Genomic DNA, 12,401 nt, shown 5'->3' on the forward strand with positions numbered 1-12,401 from the left:
AGGCCCGAGCGACTGTGCCTGGCCAACACTGTTCTGAATCATATTAATTAAACCTGAGAAAGCTGATTAAAAATTTTAAAAATTTGTAAAAATAATACAAAGTCATTGCCTGCTTTTTCATTGACACTTGCCATGACTGTATAAAAGCAAAAGTGGGTAAAACTGCTAGTTTTTCATAAATCAAGGCAGTGGTACCAATTACATTAGTAGTCATTCTATTCTTTACTGACCCCTACAGTTAAAAAACATAGCCTGAATTACTTAAGAATGTCTTTGAGGAAGCAGTAAAAATTAATGTTATTAAACCTTGACATATCTCTTTAATATTCCGAATAAGTGGAAAGTTAACAAGAAGCGCTTTGCTGACTGCAGTATGTTGTTTTTTTGTTTTTTAGAATTCGTGATTTAATTGTGAACTGAAAAATCACTCTTTTCACAGAACATCGTTTTTATTTAAAATTACAACCGGGTCAGCGCAGTGGCTCACGCCTGTAAAATCCCAGCACTTTGGGAGGCCAAAGCAGGCAGATGGCTTGAGCTCCTTCAGACCTCAAGGAGACCAGCCTAGGCAACATAACGAAACCCTGTCTCTACCAAAAATACAAGAAAATTAGCCTGGCGTGGTGCCACACATTTGTGGTCCCAGCTACACAGGAGCCTGAGGTGAGAGGATTGCTTGAGCTGAGATCATACCAATGCACTCCAGCCAAGTGACAGAGTGAGACTCAGTCTAAAAAAAAAGTACAACTATCATTCTCAAAAATAAATGAAGTGAGACGTTGTCACTTCAAGGAAAATAAATATTTGTTCCCAATGATGAAATTTAAGCTTTCCTGAGGACTTTGAAAAACTTGTTCCTTCTACTGTAGGTTTGACAGCTTTTCAATACTTAAAGGCATTTTAAAGTAAGATTGGTGGTTAAACTAAAAGTGATTTTTGACACAACAAAACATAAACCAATATATTCCAAGTAACTAATGCATATTATAAATGCAAGTATGGGGCGAAAGATCCATTTACTGTGCAAGAAAAATCAATGAGTACTGATGGAATAAATTTATTAATATGGAAAATGCCACTGTAACTAATTTAAGAAACTAGCACTTGTGAAGTTTTGATTTAGTATTAAAGAATACCCACCACTGTCTGAAAACTTTAAAATACACCTTTTACCAACTACATATTTGCATGAGGTTAGGTCGTCTTATTGCTTCTTTTTTTCTATATTTGAGATGGAGTCTCCCTCTGTCGCCCAGGCTGGGCTGCAATGGTGAGATCTTGCCTCACTGCAACCTCCGCATCCCAGGTTCACGAGATTCTCCGGTCTCAGCCTCCCAAGTAGCTGGAACTACAGGCATGCACCACCATGTCCAGCCATTTTTTGTACTTTCAGTAGAGGCAGGTTTCACCATGTTGGTCGGGCTGGTCTCAAACTCCTGACCTCAAGTGATCCGCCCACCTCGGTCTCCCAAAATGCTGGGATTACAGGTGTGAACCACCGCGCCTGGCCAGCTGATTGCTTTATTTATTTATTTATTTTTTTGACACGGAGTCTTGCTGTGTCACCCAGGCTGGAGTGCAGTGGCATAATCTCGGCTCACTGCAACCTCCGCCTCCTGAGTTTAAGCGGTTCTCCTGCCTCAGCCTCCAGAATAGCTGGGACTACAGGTGTGTGCCACCATGCCCAGCTAAGTTTTTGTATTTTTAGTAGAGACAGGGTTTCACTGTGTTAGCTGGGACGGTCTCGATTTCCTGATCCTGTGATCCGCCCATCTTGGCCTCCCAAAGTGCTGGGATTACAGGTGTGAGTCACCGCACCCAGCCTCTTACTGCTTCTTTAAAGCAAATTGCAAAGAAACATCTAGAGAATCCAGTTGTCTCCTATGAAGGTCAACATGAGAGACTTTAAATAATACAAATACATGACACACTTTTTACTCAACTTTTGACTGTAGAAAAGTTATTTTTTCAATGAAAAATTTCTGTTAAAAATATTGTTCTCAAGGAATATTTTCTGTTGTCACAACCTGGGCCATGGGTTACTACTGACATCTAGTTGGTAGAGGCCATTAATGCTGATAAACTCTCTGCAATGCACAGGACAGTCCTCACAACAAACCGTTATCTAGCTCATAATATCAACAGTGGTAAGGCTGTGAAATCTAAACTAAAAATAGATTTTGAAAAAAAATCTCAATTTTCTATTTCTACCACAGTAAATATCAATATAATCAATATAAACACATACTCTTTGAGATTCTCAATCATTTAAGAATTAAGAGTCTTAAGGAACAAAGAAAACACAAATAATTTGCTTTGATATTTTAGCAGGCACAATACAGCTTATGATGTCTAGAGCTGTGACCTAACACTGAGCTTGATATCTTGCAAAGTAATTAGCTAGAATAATAAGACAGGTTTCTAAAAAGCTCACCTTTGCGTGATATCATGATGTATCTCCAAGGTCACTCTGTGGAAGGAAAAACAATTCATAACAATAGATGTTATCATTTGTTAGGCCTGAAGACATTTTTTAAAACGGGGGCAGAGGAAACTCTCCTAGCGGCCCTGAAATTCAAATCTTCTAGTTCAGAACAGCACCATAAGGGCTGTTTCATTTCTTGGTTTTTTACAAAAATATGAGAACCAAAATGCAAGGCAATATGCTGTTAGAAGACGCGTTTCTGTTGACGGTTATAATATATAAATAATAACAGATTTCCTTGTTAAATGCTCTTCTGCCCACCAAAGCCTTTCGTCCCATGCGATTTATTTTATGTATGTATTTATTTATTGACCCAGAGTCTCACTCTGTTGCTCAGACTGGAGTGCAGTGGTGTGATCTTGGCTCACCACAACCTCCACCTCCCAGGTTCAAGCGATTCTCATGCCTCAGCCTCCTAAGGAGCTGGGACTACAGGTTGCGCCTCTATACCCAGGTAATTTTTTCTGTGGGGGGATGGAATTTTGCTCATGTTGCCCAGGCTGGAGAGCAATGGTGTGATCTCAGCTCACCACAACCTCTGCCTCCCGGGTTCAAGTGATTCTCCTGCCTCAGCCACCTGAGTAGCTGGGATTACAGGCATGCACCACCATGCCCAGCTAATTTTGTAGAATGAGGCTCAAAATAACTGAGGGAAGGCAAATCTCAATTTTAGTAATAGGTCTATACAATATTAGCACTTTTTAAAAAGCCTGTAACATTGGCATGTAAGATGGACATGTCAATAATACTTCAAGTAAAAGAATTTTAAAATTACAGAATTTAAAGTTACATGCTGGAAAGGACCAAGACTCTACACGACATTTAATTCAACATTCATGTTACAGATCAGGGAAACAAACCTTAAAACTGACTTGCCCAAGGTCCCACCACATAGGAGCAGTTTTTCATCCTAAACTCAAATTAAGCCGTGGCTCTCAAACTTTGCTGCACATTAAAATCACCTGAGAAGCTTTAATAATGGCCTCATCTTCAACATGAGACATTTTAATTTAATGAGTGTTGGGTATGACTTTGGGCATCAAGATTGTTGGTAAAAGTTTCCCAGGTGATTTCAATGTGCAGCAAAGTTTGGAATGATTGAGCTAGGGTGAAAATCAGAATCTTCTGGGATGCTTTTCTTCACATAAAGATGCCTCACATCCATCCCTATTTTCCTAAAAGGCTTCTCAGTGCCTAGAGATAGAGGGAAAGTGAAGATGGGAAGATACATGTGTTTGCAGACACGTATTTTGAAAAAAGAAAACCTTGCATAAGTGATCTCAGTGAGTTCCACCTATCCCACTGATAACACTGCACTACTGACTCATGATAAACATTTTTCAAAATCTTTTCTTGAAGCCAGTTTGCCCTATTAATTTGCTCAATAAACCTTTATTTCATCAATAGTGAATATATCAATTGATTATTTCTCAAACTTGCTAATGGCAAATTAAAACTTACTTTACTTTCAAAAGTAGACTTCTAAAAAGTAGAATAATGAAGAAAAAAGTATGAAATTTGTTTGAGAAAGATTAATCTTCAAAGCTACTTTTGAATTGTATGCTAACACATGAAAATCTTTTGAACTCAAAAGAAGCCAGGCACTCTAGGTAAAGCAGTTTTTGTGTATGTGTGCTCAAAGATTTAAGAGACTCAGCTGACTACAGACATTTAGTGATTACTCAATAGGTCCCAAAGCTCAGGACTTGAGACAGAGTTTGAGTCCAATTTTTGCTGAAACACAATTTCATCACAACTATTGTTAAAAGGGAAGGAGAGGCTAGGCGTGGTGGCTCACACCTGTAATCCCAGCACTTTAGGAGGCCGAGTTGGGTGGATCACGAAGTCAGGAGATCGAGACCATCCTGGCTAACACAGTGAAACCCTGTCTCTACTAAAAACACAAAAAATTAGCCAGGTGTGGTGGCAGGCGCCTGTAGTCCCAGCTACATGGGAGGCTGAAGTAGTAGAATGGTGTGAACCTGGGAGGTGGAGCTTGCAGTAAGCCAAGATCGCGCCACTGCACTCCAGTCTGGGAGACACAGCGAGACTCTGTCTCAAAAAAAAAAAAAAAAAAAAAAGGGCAGGAGAACAGTGACATTATTATGAGTGTAAACTTGCCATTTTTAATTGAAATAAAAGTTACTGACAATTGAATTAGCTAAAAAGGCTAGTGCATTTGAAACAAAATTGTTTATAAGCTAGTTATGTTTACAGAATGAAAAGTAAAATTAAAGATAAAGACATTAATATTCTAAATTAGCACTTTCCAAACTGTGTTCTAAAAATCAATACTCATAACCCAAGGAAATGATAATAATGTACACTGGAAGCCCCCATGGAGCTGGTGCTGGTGTTAGTTGTTGTTCCTTTTAAAATAAACTTCATCTCAGGGTGCTCTCAAAGTGCATCTTTGTGGCCCATGAGGTGCTCATGCACAATGGGAGAAATTCAAATGCAGATACACTGTGGTGCCAAAAGAGGAAAAGCTGTTCCTTCTTCCAAGGCTAATGTCCAAAGAAAGTAGTGCACACTGATTTAGTCCTATAATGCATTGAAAAACTAGGTTTTCACAAAAAACATTCAATAAAGGGAACCTAGCCTCACTGTGTTCAACATTGTCTAAAGGCATAAAGGTATCAAAAGATACACTTTTTCTGGGATTGCTTCTCTGCTAACTGATTTTTCCTTCCACCATGGTGTCTAAGATTAAAAGAGAAATTGATACTTAATATTTAGAATCTGGATATCAACATATAGTTGACTCCAATTTCTTAAACTGATTGCGGAAGAGGACAACCAAATGGCTGAAATAATTTTAGAATAAAGGAATCCATCCCTTGGCAGTATAGTTGTACTCACGATATTATTGTCATTGTAAGATAAGGCTGGCTGGCTGTGCTGTCATCAAGGAATATTGTCGAACATGAGCTGTATTGTTGACTGAAACGCACAGTAGATACCTGAAGGGGAAGGGAAGTGTAAGCTAAACTTATTAAAGTGTATTTTTTCTTGGTTAAAATGTGAAATGACAAAGCAGTAAGATATTTCTTACACTCCATGAACTGCCTGAGTGCGGTATCATGTGCACTCTACAGAAAACCCATTGGAGGCTCTTAACTTCCAGATACGATGTTTAAGATACGGGTTATAAAATGCTGCCCTTCATATGGTACCTGCCATCAAACCTAACAAGGATTTTACAAATTACCTTTAAAAATCATGAGAAAAGTCGGCTTTGCTGGGCGTGGTGGCTTACACCTATAAACCCAGCACTTTGGGAGGCCGAGGTGGGCGGATCATGAGGTCAGGAGATCGAGACCATCCTGGCTAACACGGTGAAACCCTGTCTCTACTAAAAATACAAAAAATTAGCCAAGCGTGGTGGTGGCCACCTGTAGTCCCAGCTACTTGGGAGGCTGAGGCAGGAGAATGGCGTGCCGGGGCTGCTAGGCCACCAACAAGTGAGGAAGCCATAGGTTTCTCTAGTCCTATTTTCTTATGTGGAGGATAAAAAGAGTATCACTTAAATATTCTCTCACACCCTGAAAACAGATGACAACTTAAAAAATCTAACTTTCACTTCATGTTTAAATAAGACTGCCATGACATGGCTCAAATGAGACTCTCAGAGAATACTTTCCAATTTCAAAACTTGATTAATTTCATTCTGTAAATCATCTGACCTGCACCTAGCCATTTTCCTGCTCTACCCCTGCTCTCTGCCTAGAATACTGCTTTTCTCTTTCCTTGTTTCAGCAAGCTTGACTCCATCTACCCTCTTGGATCTCTTTGTCGGCAGCCACACCAAAAAATATTTTTTTGTACACTAATTAGTCGAATTCACTGCTGTTTACAAGATGCTAATTCTTGCAGAGTATTCCCCTCATGAGAAAGTATGCCTCTCCATAAGAGTAGGGAGGGCCCTTACTCTTCCTACCTCCAGCTGCTAAGCATAGAATTTTGAGTAAATCCAAAACTTCGACAGTGTTTGATAATTTGGTTATCATTTGGTAGATAAGTCTCACTACATTTAATTACAGCAAAACACTACTAACAGTTTACTATTTATAGCTATTACTTAAGGTAGTCACAAAATAGAAACAAATAATCTAACATCAGTCAGCATAAATCAGAGTATGAAATTTTACGATCTTTAACAAGAAATGGAAGGGGTTACTTAGTAGTTTTAAGGTTTAATAACAAAAACTAGAAAATAATTGCACCTAGTAATTTAGTAAGTCAAAACCAAAGTGGTTGTATCACAATTACTGACTTGTGTATGTTAATCCATCCCTGCATCCCTGGTATGAAAACCATTTGATCATGGTGGATTATCTTTTTTTTTTTTTCGAGATGGAGTCTCGCTCTGTTGCCCAGGCTGGAGTATGCAGTGGGTTGATCTTGGCTCACTGCAACCTCTGCTTCCCAGGTTCAAGCGACTCTCCCGCCTCAGCCTCCTGAGAAGATGGGATTACAGGCACGTGCCACCACGCCGGGCTAACTTTTGTATTTTTAGTAGAGATGGGGTTTCACCACGTTGGCCAGGCTTGTCTCGAACTCCTGACCTCATGATCCGCTCGCCTCAGCCTCCCAAAGTACTGGGATTACAGGAGTGAGCCACCGCTCCTGGCTGGATTATCTTTTTGATATGCCGTTGGGAACTACAAAACATTGCTGTATGAAATCATGGACACATACAAACGGAAAGACATCCTATCCTCATGAATGGGTAGAACGAATATTGTGAAAATGACCATACTGCCAAAAGCAATCTACAAATTCAACACAATTCCCATCAAAATACCACCATCCTTCTTCACAGAATTAGAAAAATCAATCCTAAAATTCCTATGGGAACAAACAAGAACCCGCATAGCCAAACCAAACTAAGCAAAAACAACAAATCTGGAGGCATCACATGACCTAATTTCAAAGTATACTATAAGGCCATAGTCACCAAAATAGCATGGCACTGGTATAAAAATAGGCACATATACCAATGGAACAGAATAGAGAACCCAGAAACAAAACTCAAATACCTATAGCCAACTAATTTTCAACAAAGCCAACTAAAACATAAAGTGAAGAAAGCGAACCCTATTCCACAAATGGTGCTGGGATAATTGGCAAGCCACACGCAGGATAATGAAACTGGATCCTCAACTCTCACCTTACACAAAAATCAACTCAAGATGGATCAAGGACATAAATCTATGACCTGAAACCATAAAAATTCTAGAAGATAACACTGGAAAAACCCACCTAGACACTGGCTTAGGTGAAGACTTCATGACCAAGAACACAAAAGCAAATGCAACAGAAACAAACAGGTGAGACTTAACTAAAGAGCTTCTGCACAGGAAAAGGAACAATCAGCAGAGTAAGCAGACACCCCAGAGAGTGGGAGGGAATCTTCACAGTCTATACATCGGACAAAGGGCTACGATCCAGAATCTATGAGGAACTCAAACAAATTACAACTACAAAAATATGGAACCAGCTCAAATGCCCATCAGTCAATGAGTGGATAAGGAAATTGTGATATACATATAGATATATACACGAGGAATACCACTCAGCCATCATAAGGAATAAACTAACGGCATTTCCCAGCAACCTGGATGGAAGTAAAGACTATTATTCTAAGTGAAGTATCTCAGGTATGGAAAACCAAACATCGTATGTTCTCATTCACACATGGGAGCTAAGCTATGAGGATGCAAAGCCATAAGAATGATACAACGGAATCTGGGGAGTCGGGGGAAAGGTTGGGAGGAGAGTGAGGGATAAAAGACTATAAATTGGGTTCAGTGGATGCTGCTTAGGTGATGGGTATGCCAAAATCTCACAAATCATTACTAAATAACTTAGTCATGTAACCAAATACCATCCGTTCCCCTCAAAACCTATGGAAAAAATAAATAAATAAATAAATAAATAAATAAATAAATAAATAAAGTACAGCATTTTTCTCAGCAAACATAAATAAAATAAAACAAAGACTAAAGTTTACATTTTTCACTCTCCTTTTGGGCAGGACAAATTTTAGATATGTTTTTAAAGAATTAATAACTTTTTTCCTTTTTCTGAGACAGGGTCTCCCTTTGTTGCCCAGGCTGGAGAGCAGTGGTACAAATATAGTTAACTGCAGCCTCAAACTCCTGAGCTCAAGCGATCCTCTGCCTCAGCCTCCTGAGTAGGTAAAACAAAAGGCACATGCCACCAGGCCTGGCTAATCTGTTATTTAACCCTTGTGTAGACATGAGGTCTTGCTGTGTTGACCAGGCTAAAAATGAACAAATCTTAATTAACTTAAATATTTATTTCCAACACTTTGGGCGTTCATGAAAACAGCTCCATCTCTGTTGTGAAGTAATGGGAAGTATATGGCAGTGGATAAAGTTTGAAAATATTAAACAAGGCCTTAGGAGAAAAGTGTAATATGCTTATTATAGATACATTAATTTTATAAATTCTCTGGGTTAATATCAGTAATTATACTCAAATTAGACTTTGATTTAAACATAGGTCCTAAATTTGGATTAAATATAATAGACTGACCACGAATTTATTTCCTCTCCCTCCAGAAGTCTCATCAGTCATAAAATAAACGTTACACACATGACCAGGAGAGAAGGTTGACAGAGATAATTTTTAATAAATGCTGAGACATAAAAAGTAGATAAAGGAGTAGTAAATAACATGGAAGCACAACTTTGGTCCCTACAGAAAGTGACTGGAACCGAAGCGAGCCAGTTTGTCTTGCAGAACTAAAGGCAGGTTGTGGACTTACAGGCAAATGGCACTTTGAAAAGTTGGGTAAAATGTAAAACAAAAGCCAGCAAGGTCAGTTGAAAATCTCTAACCAGAGGCCCAAGTCCACCTGTCCTTCCATCTGACAAGGAACTTAGATGTGTGTTCTCTGGATGTATCAAACCTGAGAATTTCTGGCTCAGAGATACCATGGCTTAAACCTGAGATATAAAGAAAACTATATACCAAAAATGGAACTCCAACTTTCTTCACTAACTCTGCTTTTGGAAAGCAAGTGGCCATGCTTTTACTTTCCAGGCAGAAAATTGGGAGCTCCTTCTCAGAAGAAACTGAAATGTTTCGAGTAAAGATCCCCAGACAATACACTGAGGTCCCCCAAATGAAAAGCTAGTTTGGCTTCCAAAACCTCACACTGAGTGCTATCAGTTAACAGAAGTCCTGCTTCCAAATAAAGCAGGCCAGGGACCACCACACATTGGAGGGAAGCCTCCAACAACAGAAATCAAAACAACAGAAAAAAGGAATTCATAGGAGCAGTCAAAACCAGGAGCAAAAGTTAACAAAAAATCTTAAAACACTCTCAAAAATATAAAATTCAATAGAAATAGTAGAGGATAAAGTCACAGAATATCCCAGAACTAGAATAAAAAGATAAACTGAAAAAAATAGAAGGGGAAAAATTAAAAACCAATGCAGGTGTACTGCACTAAGCAGCCTAGCATCTCAATAACAAGACTATCTGTAAAAAAGTAACAGAGAAAATTAAAAAAAAATTCTCAAGAAGAGATAGTCTCAGGTTTAGTAGTCTCAATAAAATGAAAAGATCCCCAACATGCTGTTATTATAAAATTTCAGAACCTCAGAGAGAGAGAAGATCCTAAAAAGCTTCCACAGATACCTAAAACCTGGTTGTAAATAGTGTATCACACACTGGCAACAGATTCAAGAACAACACTGTAATGACAGCACAACTGCAAAATGTCTTCAGAACCATAAAATTTAGATTCAGCGTAGAGGCGTCCTCTCTATCAAAGAGGAGGGATTTTAAGACTGGCCAGCTCTCTAAACATCTCCACCCAGGAAAATGTGTTCAAGTACAACTAGAGGGGATAACAGGACAGAAGGAAACACAGAATCTAGGACTCAGGTAATTCCACACAAGACAGCAGTTATGTGAGACAGGATATTTCGGAGACAGGATGAAGGATATGTAATGCAGAGACACAGAGAAAATACCATATGACTCAGCAGTGAATAATATTTGCAGAGTCATAATTATGTAAATATTACTGATTTAATGAAAAAGTGTGCTAATACTGGAAGAAAAGGAGGGAGAAAAATAAGATCATGGTGTATTGAGGAAGGTATGCTTTTACTTGCTGTGATAGAAAGTCAACAGACAGTGCTGGCAATTAACTTAGCTATTCTATTTTTGTTATTTCATTAAAAATAAGATTAAATATTTAAGACAGATATTTTTTTCACTCTGTCGCCCAGGCTGGAGAGCAATGGCATGATCTTGGCTCACTGCAACCTCTGCCTCCCAGGTTCAAGCGACTCTCCCGCCTCAGCCTCCTGAGTAGCTGAGATTACAGATATGTGCCACCACGCCCGGCTAATTTTCTATTTTTAGTAGAGACAGAATTTCACCATGTTGGTCAGGGTTGTCTCAAACTCCTGACCTCAGCTGATCTGCCCGCCTCGGCCTCCTAAACTGCTGGGATTACAGGCATGAGCCACCACACCCAGCCTTAAAGCAGATCTTTTGAACCAGACTATTGAAATTTAACTTAAATGTCAGAAATCTTTAAAAGGTGGACACACTAAGCTAAATACTTTTCTGGATAAATTTAATACTTAGGAAAATAGAAGAGATTTAGAAAATCCACAAAAAGAGGTCCATGCTATCGCCAGTGGGTCCACATTTTAATTTAAAGAAATCAAAAGAGACATACTTTTATGTCAAACTATCAATTTCTTAACTATTTGACTGTTTACTTACATGGTTTGTACAGTTGCTTCTTCTTATTTCTACAACTAAGAATAAAAAAAACTGGTCACTTCTGACACAAATACTATAAAATAAAAGTAGTTGTTAACATCTTACTGATTACTCCTATGTAAAATGAGACAAAATTACATTTAAAAAATTATTTTCAATAATTTATAATTTAAATTATCTGGCATGATTAATTTCATAAAGTAAAATCTAAAAACTTAGTTTTTCATCTAGTTTACTTTTTGTTTCTATTACATTCAAATGAAAGAATCCTCACGTACAAAAGAAAAGCGCAAAAATTTAGGCCAGATGAAAAATTTAGCTAATAAAAAGTTTAACTGTTGCATATATAAGCCATGATCCATTAGTATTCTCTCATTCTGCATTTACACATAGGTTACTTTAATTATCAGAAGCTAAGAGCTAACAGCTCTAAGAACTACTTCCTGACCAGGCACCTATCTCTAGATGCAACAGAATCCCTGCAAGCATCTTGAACCACACTTAGTGGTTATCTACTAAAATGTCACTAAAAACAAAACAAAAAAGGGTCTTTATACAACTGGAAAGTGACCTATCTTAATTTTTTTCTTTTCTTTTTTTTTGAGACAGAGTCTTACTCTGTCACCTAGGCTGAAGTGCAGTGGCGGGATCTCAGCTCACTGCAACCTCTGCCTCCCGGGTTCAAGTGATTCTCCAGCCTTAGCCTCCTGACTAGCTGGGACTACAGGCACATGCCACCATACCTAGCTAATTTTTTTTTGTATTTTTAGTAGAGACGGGGTTACACTGCATTAGCCAGGATGGTCTTGATCTCCTAACCTTGTGATCCACCCACCTCAGCCTCCCAAAGAGCTGGGATTACAGGTGTAAGCCACAGAGCCTGGCCTAAATTTTAATTGTAAAATGAGTATGCAAACTTAATTGGACATGGTGTCTGCACCACAATAAATATTTTTATTTTTCCTAAAAAAAGCCCAAATAATAAAAGCCCCAAGAAGGACTTGGGCCATGCTTTGTTTCCCACACTGCCTCTGCCTTTGATGCTGGAAGGGCCTTGTAGGCAAAAGTTCCTACCACTGAAGAGTGAGGGACATGGAATAGCTTTTCTTTTACCGCTTCCATGCTCTCTAGGTGAGA

General features: G+C 38.7%; 1 protein-coding gene across 1 annotated transcript in view; it reads right to left on the bottom strand.

The window, feature by feature from the left end:
• LOC103215858 (arf-GAP with GTPase, ANK repeat and PH domain-containing protein 11-like) overlaps nt 1-12,401 on the bottom strand; it is a 43,375-nt gene that overhangs the window by 5,479 nt on the left and 25,495 nt on the right. Inside the window, 3 exon segments of the mRNA XM_073019005.1 lie at nt 2,435-2,470; nt 5,348-5,448; nt 11,265-11,299. Coding sequence (XP_072875106.1) covers nt 2,435-2,470; nt 5,348-5,448; nt 11,265-11,299 — 172 coding nt within the window.

This window comes from Chlorocebus sabaeus, chromosome 9 (assembly GCF_047675955.1).
Source record: "Chlorocebus sabaeus isolate Y175 chromosome 9, mChlSab1.0.hap1, whole genome shotgun sequence".
NCBI classification, from domain to species: Eukaryota; Metazoa; Chordata; class Mammalia; order Primates; family Cercopithecidae; genus Chlorocebus; species Chlorocebus sabaeus.